Source organism: Grampus griseus, assembly GCF_964374135.1.
Source record: "Grampus griseus genome assembly, chromosome: 9".
Taxonomy (NCBI): Eukaryota; Metazoa; Chordata; class Mammalia; order Artiodactyla; family Delphinidae; genus Grampus; species Grampus griseus.
In genome coordinates, this window is record NC_139003.1 from 24,064,700 (window position 1) to 24,090,945 (window position 26,246).

At 42.7% G+C, this 26,246-nt stretch overlaps 1 protein-coding gene across 1 annotated transcript in view; it reads right to left on the reverse strand.

The window, feature by feature from the left end:
- The window catches only part of SND1 (staphylococcal nuclease and tudor domain containing 1), a 419,293-nt gene that overhangs the window by 337,365 nt on the left and 55,682 nt on the right, over positions 1-26,246 (reverse strand). The window contains exons 7-10 of the mRNA XM_082661749.1: positions 25,757-25,915; positions 24,382-24,488; positions 22,038-22,128; positions 9,681-9,794 (exon numbers count right to left, since the gene is read on the reverse strand). Of these exons, the coding sequence (XP_082517875.1) occupies positions 9,681-9,794; positions 22,038-22,128; positions 24,382-24,488; positions 25,757-25,915 (471 nt within the window). The remainder of the gene's footprint in view (positions 1-9,680; positions 9,795-22,037; positions 22,129-24,381; positions 24,489-25,756; positions 25,916-26,246) is intronic.

Below are 26,246 nucleotides of genomic sequence, written 5' to 3' on the forward strand. Positions count from 1 at the left end.
AAACACTATCAGCTTCTGCCCTGGGAATTCGTTTCTTGAGGGATGATGAGGGTGAGAGATGAAAGGCTGTAGGATTTTATTGCCCTGAATTTTCAGTCTGTCAAGTCCCATTTACTACCGCAGGCACCTTAGGGCTAATCTGTATCTCTGGGGATGGAGACATCTCTCTCAAACAGAGCCCCAATGACTCTTCTCCCACTGTGGGATTTTATGGATATCTAATAATAACCAGGGGCCCAAATGGTGTTACAAGCAGAAGCCACCTTACGGCTTCTCAACTGAGAAGCTTACATTTTCCGTAACACTGATATTACGGAGTCCATGCATCTCCAGAATAACTGTAACTTCTTGGTATGCAAACAGGACCGTCTAGACTGAGAGAACCATCACTCCTCCCAGAGAAGAGGGTTGGAAGGGGGTGAGGGAAGAAGAGGTGAAGCCAAAGGGCTTTAAGAGCGAGGAGGCAAGCGCCACAAAGGATCTTCGAAGGTGAGGCAGAAGCTGGCCAAGGGCAGGGAGGAACCCGGATGTTTTCCTGAAGAAAACACTGAGCTGGTGGTAGCTTAATACACACTGAAAGGAAGAGCAAAGGGCTGGGATAACTTTGCGCTTTATAAGAAATAAATAAAATAAGCTGCTTTGAGTGATGTCAAGTATCCCTCATCTTAAAGTACAAACTGGCCTAATAATCCTGGCTGTCCCAATGGCCAAAACCAGCAAGGGGAGCCAGCTGCCAGCCCTCCCATGCAGAACACAGTGTGTGCACTCCCTCACAGCAGCTGCACTAACAGAGAAAGGGGAAAGGGGGGCCAATGAGACTAGTGTGGGTGGTACAGTCTGCACCCCCATCCGTAGGGACCTGCTCCAGCCAGAGCCTGAGGGAGCCGGCCTGGGCATGGGGCACACCAGCCACCCCTCCGCAGACACCCACCTACAGCTTCTGCAGGGCAGGCTTTCTAAAACAAGCCCCTCCAGCCGGATGAGCAGATGCTAAAGGCAGTTCTGTATGAAAGAATGCAGCTTTCTCTGAATTCCAGACCACCTTACAAAAGACAACAGCACATTAAAAAAAAAAAAGAAAAAAAACCCTCAAACCTTTCTACCAGCCTCCCTAGTTCTGATGGGGAAAACATTCCAGGAAAGATAGAGCAGTAAACTCAGAAAGTCAAGTGTCAGGTGTAGTCTGTCCATTACGCACATTCCCAGATTATGCACAACGAGATGAGAGCCGATGAGAACGAAAGGAGACATTATACAACAAACACGTGAGTATCAACTATGGGCCGGGGAGTGAGCTGGCAACAGATCTGAAGAAATGCGAAATCTACTCGCCCCAGAAAAATCATACAGAGTATGAAAGGGGGACGAGAGAAAAGGGCATTTTAAAGCAGAAACTAGAAACTACAGGAACTACAGGCGACCCTTACGTGGGTTATCCAGAATTGGCAGGACAGCAGAAGGAACCAGATTCTGGTACCGATGTCTGAACACAGAGACGCAGCAGATGCCCACATAAAGGGGAAGCTTCTGCTCAGCCTTACGAAGGGCCCAATACGGTGAGACAAGGATGAAGGAGATTATATCCACTGGCTTCTAGCAGAGAAGTAAGGAGCACAAAGTCTCCATGATGTCTTCACGGCTAAACCAAACAGAGCTCCTCCTGTGAAATAGCAATATGCCAAGGTGGCCACCAACACAACCCTGAACCACGCAGAGGCATCTGCAGCCGAAAACAGGCTCGGATCACATGAGATGGTGAGATGAAGGCCTAGAAAAATGTGAACAACTCACAAACTGGCCGAGGATTTCAAAGGCGGGCTGAAATGAAAAGTGACGTTAGAAATATGCCTAAGCCTGTAATTTGCAGGAGGAAAAAAAGCAGCCGTCTGTGTCCTTCAGCTTCCCCTTCTAGTCTCAGTTCTGAAAAGCCTTTTCCACAGCAGTGACATGACCTGATACTGCTTCATCCACAATCTACCACCCAGTCTAAAGTCTACCTTGTGACCACACCGTGCACAAACTGGTCAGAATTTGAGACTCAATTTCTAAGATTATAAGCATCTTACTAATAAAAATAATTTCCCAGGTCCACAGCACCTGTAACACATGAGGAACTGAAACGTTTGGGTTTTGAACTGAACAAAATTTTCCCAGTACAAAGCTAATCAGTCCACCAAGGAGAGAAACCTACAACCCTGGCCTGCAGAAGTGCAAGGCACTGGATGACTGCACTAAACTTGCCTTGCATATAAATGTTATGCAAAAAAAAAAAAAAAAAAAAGTAATTTATCTAAACACAGTGTAGGTAGCTCTGCAATCAGTATCTCATAAATAAAGAAAGAAAGATGAAAGGAAAGCTTCTCTAATTGATTTAAAATTTTTTTCCAAGCAAAGAAATAATCTGACAACCAACAAGGTCATCAAGAGTTTAAAAAAAAAAAAAAAAAAAGATAGCCCTCAGGGGAAAAAGCGCACCTAAAAACTCCAATGAATCAAGACATCTGAACTGCTATCTATGAAAGAGGGATAATTTGGGAATGCCTGAATAAGAGTAGAGGTGTTAAAAGAAAGTCAGTTGGGGAACAACCTGCAGAAGCACTTAAAATCCTGAAATTAATCCCTCTGGTGGACTGAACCCAATCTGCCCCGGGCTACTGGAATACCACTATGAGGAAAACCAGTGCCCAGGGAGAGGCAGGGCTCGTCACCCCAATGGCGGCAACTAGATTGAAACTAGGAGTGGGGAAGAGGAAGTGCCTACAGAAAACCAAGCCGTGTGTGACCTGACCATCAAAACAAGCAATCCAATTAGGAAGTAGGAAAAAACCCGACTGCAAAAACTCCCTCCTGGGGCCTTCGACACCCATACACTGGCTCAAGGTGCAATGGCTAGCAGAAGCAGTCACAGATATTAGCTATGGATTAGGAGCGCTAAAAATGATGTCGCTCAAAAATAATGTATGGGTTAGGTCTTCAGCCTCAGCAGATAATGTCGATTTAAACATTTATTAAATGCCTACAGTAGTCACAGCACTCTGCAAGCTTCGGAAAAAGAGGGGAGAGAGGAAGCGGAGAAAAACATACCATTCCTGCCATCAGGGGAGTTTAGGCTTCACGGTGGAAAGCAGGCCTGGACATCAACAGACAGAACAGGATGATACAGAGAAGGAAAGGACTGGGTATGGAAATCCCTGGCCTAAAGAGGCTTTCGAGAACCAAGGCAAGAAAGAGGGTTACCTCAACATAGCAGCTATGTTAAATGGTCAGAGGACAGTAAATATGATGGGGCTGTCAACTCTGGAAACAAAAGAAACTTACTGCAGCTCACAGGACTGAACAGAGACAAGAAATATGAACATAGCAGCACTGGGAAGATTTAGATAAATTGAAAATACAGAACTGGTAACAGTGATGATTAAATGAACGGAGAAGAAAGACAGAGAGAGATGGATTGAAAGACAAATGCACAAGGTTTGGGAAAGGCTTAACCAGCAAGACCCACTAAGGAGACTGTTAAACTCCCACAAAAATTATTTGTAGGGGAGAGGCAAGATCATGGAAAAGGGGATGCATCAGCTAAAGGACACAAAAGAAAACATAGTTTGTAATAGAGAGAAAAAAGTAAACCAAAGGGAAATAGATAGGCAATTGCTGTCTTCTCCAGGTTATAATTCACTTATAAAGAGCGGTGGAACATACATTTTAGGAAACTGGATCCACCCAGATATGAAATGTCTTGACTCTGGTGACCACTCCAGCTGAACAACAGGTATTAATCTTTAAAAAATGACTGGATATATACATCCTGGAATCTTAAATAGATGAGCTAAGACCAAGCCATCGTCTCCTAATGGTAATTTTTTCAGTCCTCTAACAAAGAAGTTTCAAGTGTTCTTCTCAAAAATGCCCAGATCAAACAAATCTGAAGCCGGTACAGAATGTCTCTGCTGGCGCTCTGACATATTCTATGTCCTTTGATCACATGCTGCAAGTCCCCAAATCTCTCCATTGGAAACCGGTGAAATGCTATATCCACTTCAGAGAGCTTCTGCTTTTCTCCAAGGTCCTCAATGCCAGGCTGGAGTCCCTCTGTAATCTGCTATTTGCCTTATGCTTCCCAGTCACACATGCAAGATCACAGTCAGTGGGTTTACAGGTTTGCCCCTGCTACACTTAGGGACTGCAGCCCCAGAGCTTCCTGTTGGTATGCATCTCAGCTGGCAGCATCGTCTGCTCTAGGGTCCAGAGGGACCACTCATCGTGCTTTCAGAAATCTAACCTGGAGGAAACAGGTTGAGAACCACCTTCAATCGTGTCAAAACGGCAAAGCACCCCTGGGGTCCTGCACAACAAATGGTGATATTAGCACCCGAAACCACCCTGCCTCTGAGAAAAAACCCTTAAGCATTGCGAGGTATCACTAATAATGTGCCTACCTGCGGCTCCATCTCCCATCACCTGCCTAAAGAGGAGACCCAGTGGGCTCAGGCCTGGGAAACAAACCCCTCAAACAGGCAGCGAGGACTCTGGGAGATTAGGCAGACTGCAGCTTTAACAAAACTGATCCTACAGTGCCCAGGTCTGAATATTTAGAGGCCGTGCTGTGAAAGAACATTTATATGTGGGTGAGTAAGTTCACAGGGAGGAGGCTGAAAGACAGGGTGATGGAAACAATACAAGTTGAAAGCATGAAACCACAGATGAGAGATGAGGGGAAGGGTTTCCACACTTCCCGGGGGTGGTGTGTGTGTGTGTGTGTGTGTGTGTGTGCATGCGCGCGTGCTGTCTTTGCCTACTACAATAGCACCGCAAGATCGGACTTCATGGGGAAATAAGTCAGCCCCTTCATCAAATGCCCAGGGGTTGTATTTCCTTTGTCATTAACACTCCAAGTGTAACACAAAGCCCGCAGCAGCCCTGGGCAATAGAGCACGAGGTTTTCCAGTTTCAGATCAAAGCCAAAAGCTCTCTAGGAAGTCCTGAGATGCACAATGTGTTATGTCCTTTAAGGCAGCAGCTCAGAAAACTCATAGCCTTTCTCCAAGATTTAGCACTTGGATCTTTGTGGCAAACAACTGGATAACACACACTACACCGTTAGAGAAACGCTGATACATGTTCGGGCCACAGGAGCGCCACCTACCAGTGTCCAAAATGGACCTCAGCCTGAAGGAGCTACATCTCCAAAGAGATGACGCTGGATTCGCCCTAATAATCCAAAAGCTTGGTGCCACAGAAACAGAACCAACAGCAACAGACATCCAACTGTACTCCTTCTGAGGGAAATACTACACACTCTAGCTTTTAACTCTGTCACATGTCCCAGCAACAAATCAAGCTCTAACCAAAATCTGGGAGCCGTGGCTAACCCATGAATTTCCGGGTGCTACTGGAAAAGAGTTGCCTAGAATGCAAACAGTTCCTTTGATCGTGCAGTTTTGTCCAGAGCCCTTCCTCTGGCTACAATTAGAAAGTAACCAAAAGGGGGGAATGGAAGTACACCGTTAGCCTTGGGCAAAACCTCCTTACCTTCAAGTATAATTTAATAGAATGAATTTGTCTCTGTATTTAAAAAAAGGAAAATCCAATTTGCCCTACTATCCCCACAATATACAAAGGTGTCTCAGAAGATCTGTATTAGCTGATGTCACGTTAATTTTTAGGGTAGGGGGAAGATAAACATTAAAAGAACCTCCCCGTTCTTAACTGCAGGGCAAGCCCCACTGGGTCATCATCTGGGAGCTTGTAGGGAGGCCCACCCACAGCAGGAATCTCTGCACACCACCTGCCTGCCCCTGAGGAAGCTCATGCAAAGACTCTCCCTCTTCATCTCCTCCTCCAGTTCCTTAATCTGCACCTTATCTCACTCTGTTCTTTTGTGTAGAATGAGCTCCAATACTATAAGCTGCCAAGTTGCTTTCTCTCCATTTCAAAGCCACTGACACCCCGTTCCCCAAAATGTCCCCAAATTCGAGAGAAGGCAATCTCCTGAGGGTTTCATTCAGCACCCTCCACGGTCCCTCTGTCATCTCCAAACAACTGTCAAGCATCCTTTGTTTCTGTGAGTACGAGACCATTACCCAATTCCCAAAGCATACCCTCGACATCTTCTTTGGAGAGTCCATCAGCCCTGTTCCAACTAGGACAGCCGCATCGTCTTGTACACATTGTGCCGTGCACGAGGGCACCTGGCCAAGTGGACCGAGGGAGAGTGGGAGCTAAAATTCAGCCTCCACTCTACTTGCCAAGCCCTGTGCCCTGACGTGAGACTGCCTGAAGGAAGGGGCACCCTTCTCTAACCTGCACAAGGGTGCAATGCGGCCTAACAGAGGTCCCGACATCCAAGCCTTGAGTACTTGACTGGACTCCCCTTGTAGTACAGGAACTGTTGGTATACAGTAAAGAACACTAGGGAAACCAAAGACTCCAAGGGGACTCCTGCTTGCCTAGTCATTACACACATATAGTTACAGCCTCACTGGGATCTCTGGGTGATTTCTGTTCCTACACCCATACTGTAAATCTCTTTAAGATAAGCAGAGAGCAGAATCTCCACTCATTGTGAGGGTTCCAGGGAGAATTCTTCAAGTAGAAAGACTCCTCCAGGGTGAGAGGCTACTGGAGCCACATCCACAGCCTCTCCTTCCTCATACCTTTGACCCCCAGGTGAGCTTTACCAAAAACAAAACCAGAACCCCTCGCTACAGATCAGTTTTCATCTAGCATGATCCTCTTTTATAGACGCAAAGTACTTTCATGTTTTATAAATGAAAGCCACCAACACAAGCACACTCAAACCCAAAAGGTGCCATCCCTTAAAATCGTTCAAGACAAAAGCCTACAAGGCATGGCAGACATGTTTTCAACACGTGGCCTCTGCCTAACTCCCAAACTCATTTCTTACTAACCCCTGGCATTAAGCATCCTCTACTCCAGTCATACAAAATTACTCACAGTTCATCACATGCCCCACATTCTCTCTCTTTTCATGAGTACCCGGGAATATTCATAGGACATGCATGATCTGGCCCTGCCCATATTTTGGACCACACAGGCATCACACCACTCATGCACCATCCACAGAGGCCATCCACTCCCTATTCCCAAACTCACCCGGTTCTTGTCATTGCTGCTGTCTCGGTCAGAAATTGTCTTCTCCTCACTTTTTACCTAGCTAACTCCTAATCAGCCTTCAGGCCTTAAGTCACTTCCTCAAAGAAGCCTTCCCAGATTATGCATTCTTATAAACGCTAACCTTTCCTTTCATAACACAAGACATAAACGTGATTACTTGCGAATTTCCCCTACTAGATTTTAAAGTTCCATGAGAGTAGTTCCACGAGGGTTTATTCCCCACTGCAATCCCAGCATAGCATCTGGTACAAAGTGGGTACCCAGTAAGTATTTACCAATGACAATGAACCTATTCATTTGAATTCCTAAACCTGTGCTGTCCATTACAGTAGCCACTACACACCTGTGGCTACTGAGCCCTAGAAATATGCTAGGATGAACTGAGATCCGAGTATAAAATATACATCAGATTTCCAAGACACAGTAAAAATAAAAGTAAAATATCTCATGAATTTTTTACATTCATTAAATGTTGAAATGATACTGTTTTGGATATAGTAAGTCAAATAAACTGCATTAAAATTAATGTTCTTTAAAACATAGCTACTAGACAATTTTAAATAACACACAGAGCTCACATTTGGGGCTTGCATCATGGACAGTGCACATTTGGGGCTTGCATTATTGGACAGTGCTGGTCTAGAGTGCCCTTTCTCTCATCTGCTCACTTCTCGTCTGTGAGCACTCAAGAGGTATACGAGCTGCTCCTGGGAAGACTTCCCAAGCACCCACCACAACAGGGCTCTTCACAGCACCCACCACCACTGTACTCAAAGTGTATTATATTAATTTCTTATGTGACCCTCATTAAAATCTTCCAAAGGAATTTAATGAACAAATAAGGGAAATCATTCTTCATTTCACTCAAAAGCCATATGTTGACTCTTAGAGCTGAGACTCACTTAGAACTTTCTTAAAATGGAGTAAGATCTCAGGAGTGAACAGAAGTCTAACAAATAAAATAAGAGATAACCTACCTTGGTAAAGAAGAAGAAATTCTATAAACATGATCCTGCCTAAACTGGGAGATGTATTCCAACAACTTTTGTCATCCGCTAGGCTAAGGGAAATCCATCCATTACCCCCTGAGGAGTTCCAAAGGATCCAAGAAAAACGAAAACTTCTCAGTGGTAGTTTAGTTCTTACTCCAGAAAACTTGCTATCGTCAGACCTAAGCTATAAACTCCCCCACGCCCCTAAAAACTGCTTAAAATTCAGCTACTGAGTCTCCTTAATTCCAACTGCATGGCACAGATGCAGAACTGTGGACTACTCCCAGCGCTGACAAAACTGGACATGTGTATTTACTCTGTGCAATGAGGCAGAGCTACAGTTACCGAGAGAACCTTATTTTGGCATTTCTAGGCTTTCGTGCATTTACATTCTCAACCTTACCACAATCCTGCTTGCTGCATTAAATTGCCTCCTCTGTGGGAAAGAAAAGGCTGGGGGGTTGGGGGTCGAGATGAACTGATTGGCCAGACATTCAAAGAACCCATCTTGTATGGGTTTCTTACGCATGATCTGACTCAAAAGACAATCACAATATTTTCATTTGACTCTTATGGGCTGTCTCTAAACTCTCACACAAATGAAAACAGGGCCTGAATTTCAACTCATGAATGCACCAAGACGTGCAAAACATCAGAAAAGCAAATTTCAAGTCTCTAGAACTACAAAAGGGATACATTAAAAAGCCACACAGCACTAACTTCAACCACACTGTTCAATTTGCCTGTGGCACTGGCTCTCACTGAGGACCCAGTTCTATAACCAATCGACACAGTTACACACTTTAGTTATCAGAAGGCAAAAACAGGAGCTAAAAAGATGTCTGTAGAAACAAGACAGCCAGACAAACAAAGAAGTTCAACCACAATCCCTTTCCCCAACCTCTTATAACGTAACAATGGAAAGAAAATGACCACAAAATTTAAAACAAAACTGCCTGCAGTTTTCAGCCTAAACATAATTTCTCAAAGTTGACAACCAAAATCATACACATTGGCTAGGCAAGCACCCTTGCTGCCAAAAGATCCAACAAACAGCAAGAAACAGTACAGCTAATAATTCCAGTTACCACTTGGAAAAGATGAGTAGGTGGCCCCAGATAATATATATACCAAGATTCATTTCTTCCCAGAGCAAAAACGTACAGATCAAATCAAAATGACCAGCAGAACAAGCCTTACTATCATGCATGTGAGACATAGATCTTTTCCTCCCCTTATCCTCAGATAATAAGATCTCGTTAATAAACAAGACTCATTTACCACCTAACATATACCAACCTTAACCCCTCTCAAGCCCCTTAGGGAGGAATGCCAACAGGGCCCATCGAAAATGAAGGAGAGTAGTGGGTGTGGTTCAGGAGAAATTGAGACCTGCCCAATAGCAGCTAGGCTGCAAATGCTAGGAAATAATACTTTGGCGATTTACACTACTTGTCCGTTAGCATTCTCCCACACATGGACCACATCTAACTAATTCTCCACCTCCTCCCCTTTGGTTTTGGAAAAGAGGCTTTGCTGCTTTTCTCATCTCACCTGTGTATTCTCCCCCTCCAGCCTTGGTGGTCGGATGCTGGACAAGTGGATGGTCTTGTAGTCCCCAGAGTTCAGCTTCACGACAATGGCATCGGCATTCAGCACCTGCATCACCTGTGGGCGAGAAGGCAAAAATGCTTAAATGTTGCCTTGATAGCCCAAATCTCATAGCACACATGCTAAGGAGCAAGGCACACCCAGTTACAGGAAGAAGGATGAGATCAAGAGCCATTTGGGGTAGATCCAATATCTTTCTTTATGGTACAACAATGTTGAAGAAAACTATCCTATAATTATCAGCCCCCAAAGAGATGGTGATTTCTCATCGAGGCAGGATCTGTGTCATTCATAAAGACAGTCAAGCTTTTTTTAAATCTTTTGCCCTGACCAAGATTTGTGGTTAACTACAAAGCTTACGAACTGGAAATCCAGTCTCTACGTGCTATTGAACATTTTCCTTGAAACAGGTTCTAAGCTACAATCAAAATGCCTATCACAACATGATTCTAGGAAAAGAGGCAAGGGCTGGATTAGAAGAAGGTAGCAGCACTAGATGAGAAAGAACCAAAATAGGACGCCCCAATGCAGAGCAGAAAAATCAAAGGCAAGTGAAGGGCAAAAAGAATTGTCATCTCAGCGTGCGAAAGGAGATGCTCAGCTGTTAACCTCACCGGCAGAAACATTAAATTGCTAAGATATTAGTTCAGCTACTCTGAAAGCCTCCTTTTCAGATCACTACTATGGGCATCTCTGTTTTGGAACCCAAAGTCAGTAACACTGGACCCCACTCTCAGCCAATGATTAACTCCCAATCTGGGGTAGTTTATGAGGATATCTATTCAAGGGCAAAAGCACAAATATTCCTCTGTGGAGGTTATTAGAACACTCCACCAACATGTAGAGAATAAAATTCCATTGAAACCAGACTGGGACCACATCAGGGTTGTAACTAGACCTCATAATTCAGCCAGCAGTCTACAATTCACCCAATTATATTCAGAACCTGTTGTTACAAGGCTGTTTGGATTTTTTTGCAAGTAACACTTTACCGTGAGGTAGCTATTGACTACAAAACACAGTCACCGTATACAGAACCAAAACTAACTCTCCTAGGCTTCAATCAGACCCCAACAGGAGCAAACAGGTAGCTGAACAAACTACTGGGGTCAGCTGCACCGTGAGTGTAGACTTGCAAAATTCCCTTCCTCTTTTATATGTGAAACAAAAGGAGCCAGCCTCTCCTTTGCTGTGGTGGGTATCACACTGGTAAGTATCCAGAAGAGCCTTCACTAACTATTCCCTGGAAGGCTCACAACCTTTTACAACAGAATATACCCATTTATTTGTAGACTCCTGCAAGAGTGGCTAGTCTCTACCTTTTCCAGAGAACCAGCCAACCACACACAAAAAAAGAGTAAAGAGTAATTTGAGGGACAATCTGAAGAAGGAGCAAAAAGCAAAACCAAGTGAGAAATTTTACATGACAGGAAATAGCAGGAGGAACGCGCCATCAAACAGAATGAATGAAAAAAGAAAGACGACAGCTGGAATCAAGCTATAAGTCCATGGATGGCTGACTACCACTCGTGGATGGAAAGACATCCTGGGGTTTTAACACGGTAAGTAATGGAAGCAGTGTAGAGAAAAACAGGCCAGGGCCAAAAGAGTAGTCAAGAGTCTGAGAAAGAGCCGTGTAGATTAGGAGAGGGGGTAATTATTTTTAATTTTCAACTATGTCTAAGATTAACTTGCAAACCTGAATGCAGGAAATAAAAAAACAGGCTCAAATAACCACAGCCATTCTGCTATAACCTTTTTCATAGATCTGAGAGTCACATAAAGGCTAATGCTAAAACTCAGACAGCCAGAATCCAAAACTCATCCGACCAGAAAACCTTAGTGAAGTCCAAGGGTAATCAAAAGCATGATGTGTGGTCACAAGAGGACCAAGTCAAGGTCAGGAATGATTATCTAGGTATGACTGGTGCCAAAGTGTATAGGACCCTCCAAATCAAAGAGCCCCTTATACCAGGCCCAATCACTTTAAGTGTAGATCTTAAAAACAGCCAAGAAGGTATAACCGAGAACACAGACTCAGTAACTGCAAAAAACAGAGTACATCTTGTTCCCATTATCACCTAGACACATTAATGCCAAGTAAAAATGCCCATCATAATGGAATCTCCCTCTCACTCCCTAAAGACAGCAGCAGTGGCTTGGCCAACTGACCAAAAGAAAAAGACCCCAGCTAATGATTTCCCTATGCTTCAAAATCCCACATTTGTATGACATGGATTACAGCACATGGGGGTAGGGGAGGGGGCCACGAGGTATCCATGCTATGTGCTATACTGCTATCCCACCTTCAAACCAAAAATTCCACAAAGCCATACCAAGCAAAACAGCTCGTACAGCAAATCAATACTGCTCCTCCCTCAAAAGTACAGGACCACTGCCCAACAGATACAGTAATCAGCAGGCATCTCAAGTGCACGCTCATCACAGTATTTCCTACATCTCAGTGATGGACCAAGCTACACATTCCTCTCACTGCAAAACTAACTCCTATTAAATTGTCAATTGCCAAAAACATAGGGAAGCTTCCTGTAATCAAGACATGAGAAATATCTAGACATTCTCTACTCCCTAGTCATGCTCAGAGAGAAATACAACCAGGGAAAGTATCATAGTGCTCGCACCTTCACCCCCTGATTACAGAATGTGAAGATCTAAGCACACCCCGGTGACAAGTTACTGGTATTCGTCACCCCTTATGATGCGTTAGCAGCCGCGGCAGCAGCAAACGGCTTCTTGGGGCTGTAAATTTCAGGCCTCAGCAGCAGACTCTGCTCGGCATCTCCCTGATTAGTAACCTCCTCTTCAGGAACTGTACACTCTGACGCTGCCAGCTAAACGAGGTCTGCCCTTCTGAAGGGGTGTGAGTGTGCGTGTCTGTGTGTGTGTGTGTGTTGGGGGGGGGTTATGGTGTTTTATTCCTCTGTAAATTGTGTCATTACTGTCCGGAGAACAAGCAGCTCCTGGGCAGAGACATGGAAGAAACAATAAAATAGTAGTTACATTCACACACTGTGCAATAAGTAAAATGCAGAGCGGATTACTATCCAAAGCCTGCTCGTCAGCACCATCACAGACCACATTTATAACAGTAATATTTCTGATGCTGCTTTTCATCAGGACATTCTGAAGTATGCCCACATCATCGCTTACTTTCTCCACAAGCTACTGATCCCTAGTCAAAACACACACACACACACACACACTCACACACACACCCTACCCTACCACACGCTCCAAGAGCAGAATCAACACAGAAAAAAAGGTCACTGGCTGGACTTGAGATATATGCCCTAAATCCAATTCCCTCCCCATTTCTTAGACCTAAACTGTAAAAGGAAAAATGAGTGGCTTGATGACACGCGCAGACTAAGGGCTGCCAAAAGTCAGGAGAATGGCAGCGTGCTGTCAGGGGCAAGGGACGTCCATCCCTCCCCCTGGACTCCTGCCACACTCCCCATCTGCGGAGCCCGTCCACAGTGCTGCGCTCTGGATGCAAAGGGCTGCTGCTGCTCAGCTTGTAAAAACCCTGCGGCATCCATGCAATGAACATAAAGAGCCGACAACAGCCTCCTGAGCTAGAGACCCTCAGAAGAGTCCCCAGACACAACCACCAGTGCTCCCAAAGCTGCCTAAGTTATCAGTACCAGATAGGAAGAAAAGGAACATCAGCCCAAACAGGGCTCCTTCAGGCACCACCAGCGAGCGCCCTCGATGGGGCCACTGGAAATGGGACACCAAACACCCTTTCTACTGACATCCGGCTGCCTCTCCTGCTCCCCGAGGCTGTCTGCCAGGTCTGTTCTCCCCAAGCTACTCCTGGAAACACTAGTGAAACAACACCAAAGTGGGGGAAATACGGAGCACCCCACCCAGTTACAGCAATGGCCGGGGCTCACTGCACAGATCCCTTCCCCAGCCCCCAGAACAGCACAGCTGCCACCCTTTGTCCTCACACAATACAAAGTGCCACTTTCTGATGCAAATACCCCTAGGCACCTAAGCGCAAGCCAACAAACTGGACACCTTAAGGGGTACTTAAAAGGAAGCCAAGCACCAGACAAATTCCCACAGAGGGGCAGCCCACAAAATACCCAACCCATACTCCTCGTAACTGTCAAGGTCATCAAAAGCAAAGAAAATCTGAGAAACCATCAAATCCAAGAGGAGCTTAACGAGATATGACAACTAAATTTAGCGTGCTATTGAGGATGAGATTCTGCAACAGAAAACAGACATTAGAGGGAAAGTAATTTTAGTTGATAATAACGTATCAATGATGATATACTACTTACAATCGACGTGCCATAACCATGTCAGATAATAACAAGGGAAGCTGAGGGGAGTGGTGAAAGGGGTTAATGTGGGAACTCCGTAGTATCTGTTAATTTTTCTGTAAATCTAAAACTCTTCTAAAAATAAAGTCTCAATTTAAAAAGCTAGGTAAATGTTTACAAGTCTTTCCTAATTCAATCATTTTCTTATCAGCAAATTAGTTTGCTAACTTAGGCTACAAACCAAGTCTTGACCTCCTTTTGGTATAGGAGGGGCCACCTTCCTAGCCAGACCATCCCCAGAACTTCCTTTTCATCTGAAAGCCATATGACAAAAGGTCAAGGAAGTAGCTAGTATTTTTTGTTCTCTCCACGTTACCAAATAGGAATATAAAAGTCTAGCCAAAATTACTAAATATCCTTGCTTAAAAACCATCTCAGAGGGCTTCCCCGGTGGCACAGTGGTTGAGAGTCCACCTGCCGATGCAGGGGACACGGGTTCGTGCCCCGGTCCGGGAAGATCCCACATGCCGTGGAGCGGCTGGGCCCGTGAGCCATGGGCGCTGAGCCTGTGCGTCCGGAGCCTGTGCTCCGCAACGGGAGCGGCCGCAAGAGTGAGAGGCCTGCGTACCGCAAAAACAAAAAAAACCATCTCAGAGAGACATGATAATGAGCTCCATTCAAAGCTATGACATTTTTGCACAGCAAAAAATCATCAGGGCCAAACCCAATAAGTACTAGAATCCACTGCATCCATGGATAGCTTATAACCTGACCTCCAAAACTGGACATGGCCAACAATATCACACAGCTAACCACTTAGGGTTATCTCCCGGATGAAGCCCTGAAGGGTAATAAGCTCCTTGAGAACGGGAACCACTTCTCATTCTTTTGCATCTTCTCGAAGCACCTAGTGTGGGGCTCTGTTGGTTAAGCAATCAATTGGTACAGAGAACCAAGCTAGAGGCCTCTATCTTACCAGGCCGGGCCGTGAGAAGACTCCACCCCCTCTCCCCACCCCCAAGTGTTATTCAGGTCTGTGAAATCTGCAAGGCCCAAGCATCCAGCAGCAGGGACAGGGATGCCAAGCCATGTGCTCAAGGGACCATATGGCTACCAACAGCACTGATCAGCTAAAACGCCACAGGGAAGGCAGGCAGGAAACTGGCAAGCCACGACAGGCACAAAAGTCTCAAGTAGGCTCAGCTAATCGCTGTGAAGTGAACATTCCTCTCTGCTAACCTGGAGAGACAAGGATAGCCCTCCCTAGCATCTCCTTCCTTAAGAAGAGAAGCTGCTTAAGCAGAGAATGGAAACCAGTCTTTCAGTGCCACATGTATCCAGAGAATACTTTGTTGAGTTTCAAATTTCTCAGAAGTGAGACTCTCGGCCAACATTCCAACCTACAGCTTTGCATCAGTTCCAGAAGTCACCCAGAGGGTCCCAGAGGCACCTGGTTAAAGAGTTCACAGGTCACCTTTAGCAGGCTTTGCAGGCTATTTAGCTGTTCCCTGTACAATTAACTCCTGGGAGAGAGTGGTCCTCTCTTCAGCAGTCACTCTATTTGTTCAGGCCTTAGGGTCACATCAGGCTCAGAGCAGAATCCTTCAGCGAGAACTTGCATGACTGTCAGACTATGGTAGGGAGGGCCCAAGGCACGTGCTTAGGACCTTTTTAGGTTTCCTTGAAAGAGTAGTTTGTCATTAACAAATGTTTTAAATTCGGCAAAATGACTACAAAACTGCAGCTGGGTTCTAGCTTGTGAAAAGAAATACAGATCATTTTCCCTTTTACATTTAATGCTGATATCCCATGTTCTACAACAGGGTTTGGTAAATTGTGGCCAAGGGCCCACCACTTACTCTTGTAAATAAAGTTTTAGTGGAACACAGCCACGCCCATCATTTACATATTACCCACAGCTGTTTTCTTGCTACAGTGGCAGAATTGAGTAGTTGCAAAGAGACTGTATGACCCAGAAAGCCTAAAATATTTACTATATAGTCCTTTAAGAAAAAGTTGGTCAAGCTCCGCTCTACAACATATTAGAAAATGAACACACATGGGATGTACACTAGTTACCATTCCTGGGGAGCAAATATCCTCCAAAATACTCCTAAGGAAACAACTGCCATTTACAGAGAGATTTATTCCATTGTCTAAAAACTGGAAACGTGATAAACTACGTAATAACTTACTGGGGACTAGTTAAATAAATTACGATGCAGCCTTATAATGGAACACTGTGAACTAAAGCAAGTTCAAATATTTATTCTGTTACTCTCCCTAAATAACTCTACACAAAAATAAAGGGTTTGGGGGGCTGTTTTTTATTTTGTTTTGTTTTGTTGTTTGCCAAAAGCCCAAAAGGACAAAGATAATGGGAGAGAAGAATATAGCAACAAAACCTGGAAGCTGGAAAGCAGAGGGATGAGTGGTAACTGACTCCACAGACTCACAAAAGCTACATCCTGAGCTAGTGGTGAGAAAAGAAAATAGCCTTTCTGATTGATACTGCGGACTTCCCCTACCCAAGAGTAAGAAACTATCAAATCAGGAATCTCAAGGGGGGATGAAAATAAGGCCCAAAACTAGGACTGGTTTAAAATCTATGTAAGAAGCACCCGGATTTCAAGATGTATACCCTAAATCCCATACATGAGTTCATTGCTCCTAAGCCAGGGTTGAATACCTAATTCTTTGAGAGAGACAACCAAGCATCACCACATAACTGAGGAAAGCCTCTAATACGGAAAATAAGGTGTCAAAATAACCAAAGAGAATTAAAAACAACTTAGACAACAAAGACTATGCAGGGAGAAAAAAATCTTCAAAAAATTATTATTAATTCCTCAAAAGCCTAACAGATGATATTCATCTCTGGAATAAGTATTACATGTTATTTTTTAAACAGTATAAGAGAAACATTCAGAGAACAAAGAAAGCTCTTAGAAATTAAAATACAGCATCATAAATGAAATGTCTAATAGAAGAGATGAGAGACAAATATGAAGATATCTAGAAAGAAAAGACAAAAAGATGGAAAATATTAAGAAAAAATTAGATGACTAGTGCACGAATTCAAACATCCAAACAGGAATTCTAGAAAAACAGAGAGCAGATAAACAAGATGGAAATCAACAACAAAATAGTTGAAATTCCCAGACATAAAGGACTAAAAATTAAACCACAACGTGCTCACACATGGGTAAACAAAGAGCATCATTGTGAAATTTCAGAATAAAGAAGAATTTGCTAACAGCTTACAGAAATAAAAAATATATCATAAGGATGAGAGGTCAGACCACTAAAATACATGGAAAAAAAAAACTCCAATAGTTAAATGACAGTGGAGCAATGACTTCGTAATTCTAAAAGAAAATAACTTCTAACATAAAATTCTATACCCACCTAAACTATCATGTGTAATAACAGAGTAGATATGAAAGGTCTCAAAAAATTTACCTACCAAGCACTCTTTTCCCAAGAAGCTACAGAATGTGTGCCACCGAAATAAAGTAGTAAATCATAAAGAAGCCAAAAGATCCAGCAAACACAGTACCAATCCAGGAGTGAGGCAAAGAAAAACTCAGGATAATGGTAAAGAAATCGAAAGATGACAGCTTTATAAAAGAAAAAACAAGAACTAATCCAGGCTGGTACAGGTTACAAGGCTCCTGGAAAGTAGTATTGAAAAAGATAAAGGATAACAGACTGAATCAATGTCTTGAGAAGAGATTTAGACAGCCAGAATGTGGGGGCTGAATTAATATGTATGAGAAAGATATATACATAAATTTTAAAATAATTATTACCTCCAGAGAAAACAAAAAATCATGCAGGAAATGAAAAGTATTCATAATATGCTATATGGCTCGGAAGTGATTAGCATTTACAAAGTAAACATTGAATATTAACTGAGCCAGAATTATGGTATAGTCCTATTAGAAGGCATAGAGAAAAATACATGCACACCCATGTGTGAAAAAACTAAATCTTCTCCTTCTATGGTGTGAAGGAAAAGGGGTTATGCCTGAAAAATCAAGAGTGAGCAATGTAACATTTTATTCCAAGACATGGATTAGCAAAGAGTTGAAAATGGCTGCCTCGAGGGAGAGGGAAACAAACAGTACATTTCTTAAGCAGAGAATAGAGTGGCTGCCTCAAGGGAGAGGGAAACAGTACATTTCTGTTTTTCTTTTCCTTTTTTTTAAAGTGACTCAGCCTTTGCAGTGTTGTTTTGGGAGGTCACCACTCTTTTTTTAAAATTTTATTTATTTATTTATTTATTTATTTATTTATTTATTTATTTATTTATTTATTTATTTATTTTTGGCTGCATTGGGTCTTCGTTGCTGCATGCAGGCTTTCTCCAGTTGCTGCGAGCAGGGGCTGCTCTTCGTTGCAGTGCGCGGGCTCTAGGAGCACAGACTTCAGTAGTTGTGGCACGTGGGTTCAGTAGTTGTGGCTCACATGCTCTAGAGCACAGGCTCAGTAGTTGTGGCGCATGGGCTTAGTTGCTCCGCGACATGTGGGATCTTCCCGGGCCAGGGATCAAACCCGTGTCCCCTGCATTGGCAGGTGGATTCTTAACCACTGCACAACCAGGGAAGCCCCCAGACAGTACATTTCTTAAGAAGACCCTAGAGTTCTTTAAAAATGTTTACGTGTTAAAAATAAAAACTTACAAACTTAAAGATTATATACAAAGGAATACAAGTCAGGACTATTCAAAAGTTGCTGCCAGTCTGCAATGAGATAAGGCACTTGTAGCAGAACATAAATCAACTACATCACCAAGAACATTTTTCTGTAGCAAGATTTTCTTGATGAAAGCAGCAATGCCTTGGTTTACATCCTGGCTCAAGCTCCTTATATCATATCAAGGTACTCTGAGTAGGACTGGTATAGATCAAGGGTCAGCAGACTTCTTCGGTAAAGGACCAGATAGCAAATATTTTAGGCTTTGCAGGCCATATGGTCTCTGTCACAACCATTCACCTCTGCCACCGTATCACAAAAACAGCTCTAGACAATATGTAAACGAACAGACATGGCTATGTGCCAACTTACTCATGACACTGAAATTTGAATTTCATATTATTTCAATGTGCCACAGAAATTTTTTTTCTACGTAAAATCCATTCTTAGCTCACAGGCCACACAAAAACAAGTGACGGGCCAAATCTGGCCCGTGGGCCATAGTTTGCCAACCTCCGAGATTGACAGTATGATCAACTTTGTTTTTTAAAAAAAAAAAAAAAACCTGTGTCATAGTAATTCCATCTAGTATGAGTGTTTTTCCTTCTTTTTTATGTTTTTTCCTGTTTTAAAAACAAAAATAAGGCTGAAGAATTTCCAAAATTCAGTAAGTTTCAAAAACCATTTATCTACCTATAAACACCTTTTTCTCTCTACTCTCTGAACAAGTCTATATCCAAATGACCTAAATTTATGTTTAGGATACTACAAGATCCTTAATCAGTTGGCTTTTGGAGGCAATCTCCTCTACTCTGGCATTGTAACAAATAAAACTTCATTGTAATTAAAAACAAAAGCAAAAAAAATGCCTCACCCTGTTTTAAAACAAAAAAGACAAAACTTAGATTCTGGGATCCTGGATTTTTTAAAATGGAAGAAATGTCCTATAAATGTCCTAAAGCTCTCCTTTCTCTAGTTATCAATAAAATCATATTCAAGATAAATGCAAAGCCACTGACTCAACTGTCTAATCCTTTAGCTGAAGAATTTTTCTTCAGCAATGCCTTAGGTTCCCCAACCTGCCAAGGCCAAAAAACCCTTCAAAATCTTCTAGGTTTCTCTACAAACTCAATTTCAACTGAGGAGGGGCTGCTAGGGACAGTACAGGATAATGAGACCCTCCCAAGGGTCATCTACATCACTAATATCACAGATGCCCAAAGTGATGATGGTGAAAAATGGAAGGCCTGCCTCCTTGGTGAGTGAATTATCATCCTTTCATTGTGCAGTGTAGTCTTTAGAACAGATTATAGGAAACATAAACACACCAAGTAAGTTTCAGTTAGGCAGAGTAGCCATGCCCAAGTTCCCAAACTAGTATGGTCCTCACAAAAAGAAGCAGGGGTCCATTCTGATCTTCATCAAGATGTGCAAGATGCATAGGGAGTATCCAACCAGGGGCTCCTCCCACTAATGTCCACTAAAAGTCACGATTATACTTAATCTTACAGGTGCTTAGAGACCATCTACCAGAAGAGGGAAGGGGCCGCTTGAACATTCTGTGACCTACTACTTTGGGCATCATAAAAAAGAAAGTGAAGAAATTCAGCCAATTCCTCGGAGACTTGTTAAAATTTTACCATTCTAAGAAAAAGCATTCCAGGATTTTTCAGACTGACAGTGCCATCTAGTGGCTTTGCATCTTAAACTCACTATTAGACATTTTTAGCACAGCCACTTCTCAAGCTCAAGGATATGGATATTTAACCACTTTAAGTCCATAAAGACAAAGCTTCCATTATGTCTTGCCAAAATTAACAAACAGTTAAAAACACTAGCAATTTTGGGAAAGTGAGGTCTACCACAGGTTCTAACACTCAAGGTACCAAACCCCACAATGAAGGAAAAAACACTTCTACAGCACTCCTGCTGGACCCAAACAATCTATCCAGTAGCTCTAGTTCACATCAGAGAAATCCATCCCAGGACACATCAGTGGAGAGCCCTCAATAAAACACATCACTAATTATTAGAGAAATGCAAATCAAAACTACTATGAGGTATCACCTCACACCAGTTAGAATGGGCATCATCAAAAAATCTACAAACAACAAATGCTGGAGAGGGTGTGGAGAAAAGGGAACTCTCCTGCACTGTTGGTGGGAATGTAAATTGATACAGCCACTATGGAGAACAGTATGGAGGTCCCTTAAAAAACTAAAAATAGAATTACCATATGACCCATCAATCCCACTACTGGGCATATGCCCAGAGAAAACCATAATTCAAAAAGACACATGCGCCCCAATGTTCACTGCAGCACTATTTACAATAGCCAGGTCATGGAAGCAACCTAAATGTCCATCAACAGACGAATGGATAAAGAAGATCTGGTACATATATACAATGGAATATTACTCAGCCATGAAAAGGAACGAAATTGGGTCATTTGTAGAGACGGGGATGTTTCTAGAGACTGTCATACAGAGTGAAGTAAGTCAGAAAGAGAAAAACAAATATCGTATATTAACGCATATATGTGGAACCTAGAAAAATGGTACAGATGACCTGGTTTTCAGGGCAGAAATAGAGACACAGATGTAGAGAACAAACGTATGGACACCAAGGCGGGGAAGCCACGGGGGGGGTGTGATAAATTGGGCAATTGGGATTGACATGTATACACTGATGTGTATAAAATGGATGACTAATAAGAACCTGCTGTATAAAAAATAAATAAAATTAAATTTAAAAAAAAACACAAAACACATCACATTAGAAAAAATTCAAATCCACAAGAGTCCCAAAACAGAAAGGAGAGAAATTTGAAGTCATATATACTTGGGCATAAGAAATCTAAGAGAGGGCGTTCCCTGGCAGTCCAGTGGTTAGGACTCAGTGCTTTCACTGCCATTGGCCCAGGTTCAATCCCTGGTGGGAACTAAGATCCTACAGGCCATGCAGCATGGCCAAAAAAAGAAAAGAGAAATCTAAGAGAATGTCATTTGCTAAATGGACAGAACCTCCAGAATATGAGATTGATTTCAAGGGGTCAATGTCTACAACTTTAACCCATGAACTTCTAGTGAAGTTATGCAAATTCAAGGCAAGAAATTTAAGTTCTTATGGTTTCTAAGTCCGCTACAATAAATACACACGTGCATGCAATCATGCACACACATCCATGCAAGCCATGCAGTGGTTTGCCTAAAATAGAAATGCTTCAGCTCTTGACTGATTATTCAGAGCTCTGTATTATCACTAGACATCGTCCACAATGCATCTCCAGATGCTGAGAATGACTCACCTTGGCAACAAACTGCTTGTCCTTTTGGTCCAAATTAGCAGTGGGAGCCACATAGTCTCTCCATATTCTCAGCCTGCGCTCCTTGGCAAACCTGGCAACAAAGCAAGGATGCAAATCACTCAGATGGACTAGGTCAGCAATGGAATCCACCATCACCACAGGAGCAAACAGCACAGAATCCTACCCTATCTCATAGACAAGGCACCCAGCAGAAACGGCCAATCAAACCTGAACAAAGCATGACAGCCACAAGAAAAACTGTACAGCAACTGGAACTATCCAAGATGCATATATACCATAAACCCACGGCTGATAGGCTGAGGTCTGGGTATACACTTTTCTGAGTCTGGACAGTACAAGTCCACCTCAATAATTAGCTCTTTTGGCTTATCAAGTACCTCCTGAGCTATTACTAAATGCCAGGCGCTGGAATGACGAACACAGAGCAACTACTCTCTTAAATGGGAGGGAGAACACACACATCTAACAAATATATTTTTTAAAAAGCATAGGCCCGCTCAATTTCCATTTGAATTATGAAAAGGTTGTCAGCAACCCAAAGCCCATGTGGAAAACAAGAACAAAATTGTCACTCTAGTGCAACTAATGATTATGAAAAATGGACAAAAATCCAATAGAATTTCACTGCCAAAAGGTAAAAAATCATGCTGGCAGAAATTTGTTTTAGAGTAGTAAGCCCAGGAGACATTTTTTTGAGTCAGATTAAGAGAGGGAAAGGGAATATGTGCAAAGATGTTTTTTTAATCATATATATATGCACACACATATATTATATATCAGTAAAAAACTGTCAAAGTATTTATTGAGAAATAAATGGATGGAGGGGAAAGGGACTATTAAACTATTATTTCTGAAAACAGTATTGCAACCTTTAAAAGCAGCATGTAGTAGTTGTAAAGCACATGAAATACTTCAATACAGATTTACCAACAATGCAAGCAAGTCTACAACACAGCATGCAAAACAACAGGCAAGTAATCATATCACTGAAACATGATTTGCATTCCTTGGTCTAAACCTGTTTTTTAATGATGCGCACTCTTAAAAATCTCTTATAGATGTTATCAAACATGTAGAAACTACTGTCACTGTAACCCACTTTCTTCAGAGAGAGGCAGGAACTTAAAGAATGCAAAAAGAACTACCAACCAAAATAATAATTTAGAATAATAGACTTACAGGATTTTCTGAACAACAATAAAAAAATTGAGCATCATGAAATAATCAGAGGTATCTGGAACGCTGTGCTTGATAAGGGTATTGTATCTTTTGAACTTAATTGTGGAACATAAAAATACTAGACAATTTGTACAACCATTGTGTTTTTTCAATCAGTCTACCTTTGTCAGGCAGGCCATATCAAATGGCCCAGATAAAAAATCCCAAGTATTTCTGCTTACAGTTACAGAAAGCTGTAAAAGAGCTAGCAAAGGGGAAACACAGTCATTTAATTCACGTTCTTGCACATCTCCTAGCTGTGCACCTCAAAGGCAAAAATGTGAAGTTATCAAGACCGCTATAGTCTTACGACTCTGAAATAAGCCACACAGGCTTGAGTGGAATGTTGTCACTAATGGTCCTGGCCTTCTACCTAAATGTATCCTGAGAGACAGTTGCTGGGACTTTGAGAACATCATCTCTATTCCTCTACCTGCTTCATTTTCTTCCATCTGCCCCATCAGGAACATCAAGTTCACCTACATACCTGGAAACATTTTGAAACAGCCACTGATCTTGGCAAGATCCAACTATCATTTGCCTGGAAATCAGTTATTGCTACATCTGCTTTAACCATGAGGCACCTAGCCAAAAACACCTCACAGTTGCATTAGCATTTATAACTACAACATACTGTTAGATAAATTAGGGCATCAGGCCTCACAGCAACATTGGATAGTTCTGTTTGGGGACCCACCGGCTCTATCTTTCCATCATATGCCTGGCTCCAGCCTGTATGTCGGGAAGTAGCTGATAAGCTATTTCACTGTCCTCAAATAAGCCTCAAGTTTATTTCATTTCAAATGCCTAAAACCTGGAATTTAAGTGAGGGGCTTGGAGAAACAGTGTACTGAAAACGCTAAAAAAGCAAGTCAGGTGAAGAATAATGTCTGAGTGAAAAATCTAGGCCCTTAGTATACAGCACTGAATTAGACTGAACCTGGAGACTTATAAGTAAGCCACTCCTCTCTGAGATCCTGGCCTCTTTTGGAATTTCCCTAATCCTTTACACTGACATGGATGGGTGAGAGAAGATCCCTAGATTTCTTCCCCTGAAGATCCCTACCAAGATCCTTGGCTGGAAGGCTTCCCCGACAGACCTTACCTCTCAGCCGCCCTCAGCTTTTCTGCACCCCGTGTGTAAACTGCAATCGACCAATCCACACAGCGGGCAAAACCTTCCTTCAGGAGGAGCTCTGTGATGTTGCCATTCTGAAAAACGAGGCACGTGAGAAAGCAGGCATAGATTAGATTCTATTGCAAGAGAATCTGTTTCTCTAGACTTCTGACATGATTAACATTGCCACAGTCTACTTTGCAGTTTAAAAAAAAAAAAAAGAAGAGCCATTTCTCTCATTAAGAAATCAGCCATAAGAGGGGAGATGCTGCTCTGCGACTCCTTTCAACAGCCTTGGCTTCACATCCCACAACACCCAGCGCAGTAACTCTCACTTAACAGGGGTAGGATAAATGTTAGTGGCATTGAATGGAATTGACATTTCAATAGCTCTTCTTGTGGGCTGAGGATGTTAATCTTCAGTAGAGATTATACCTATTATTTCCTTCCCTGAGATCAGCACTTACTCCCCTTTTCATAAGGGGAAAGCTAAAGAACAGGCTGAGTAAGGGATAACTTAAGTTACATTTTGCCCAGTGAATTGCAATTCACATTCTGCTGTGACACAGAGCCATCTGGCAGGGCTCTGGCAGACAGCTAGCACTCCAGAAGAAACAGACATGACCTTGGCACATTCCAAACCAAGCCTCCCAGCCTTCCACAACTGCCATCATGGAAGAATTCTTTAGCCAAAGAGTAACAATAGTTTATTCTGTATTGGATAGAGGTTACAATAATGAAAATCTACTTAAACTTGGGTGCTGAAAAACAAAGTCATTTCCCATCCAAGAATACCCCACCTACCAAAGTATACAACAGAGTAAAACTCCCAATAGTCAGAACTACAAAAACTTAAAGAACCTGGTTCCTACTCAAAAGCAGAGTTAGGCAGTAACTGGATAAGGCCTGGAACAGTTTTTCCATAGAATGGTTTCCTCTTCAGAGTTCTACCAAAACCCCACATAGCTAACTTCTAGACCGGCATACAAAACTCACCAATCCCATCCAGAAGCTTCATCACCACTTCTCACTGATGTGGCAACCTCCCACCTTTCTTATTGGCAAACTTTAGGACCAGCCCTTGGGAAAATAAGTGCTAGAGTCCTTCCTCCCCTTATAAACCCAGTAACAACTGAGATGAGTTTTCTAAAAGTACAAAGTTGCAGATTTGTCCAATTCTATCAGGTAACTGATAACTCCCTAGAAAAAGCCTCAAAATCAGTAGATTATAATCCTGCCAAGATATTTCAGTGGCTCAAGAATATACAGGGGAAGAAGAAAAGCAAACTACAGCTCTTCAAACCCCAAGTGGAACCTCACACACACACCCCCCACATGGCCCAGTCTGCATAGGCACACTCACTGGATGAAGGATGGTACCCAGAATGTTCTGGTTGTGGCAGCTCTCCAGAATGATCTGGACATCTCTCTGAAGCAGTCGAGACTCGGTGAAAAATTTGGCTTCTGCGGCAAAAGGTTCTGGTGTTTCACTGCCATCTGCTTCCCGTCGAAAAGTTGGGCACTAAAGCAAAAGTAAGGCGAGTGGGTGACGCAGCCTAATGTGAGTGCTGGGCTCGCTCAGGCCACAGGGAACCGTCCAAAAAGCACAAACCCCACAAAACTGAGCTTGGAAAGGTCTCAAATCAGGTCTTCCAACCCTTTTTAAAGCATACTGATAAAATGCAACTAGAGATATCGTCATCCCACACTTTTTGGTAAAGCAAACAAAACTCATGTTACCATGGGGAAAATCATCTTAATTATATCAATACTTGAAAATGACCCCTTGCCAAGTAGAGATTCACCAATGCCTCGCTTTAAATCCCAGATTATCTCTTTAATCAAAATGGGTA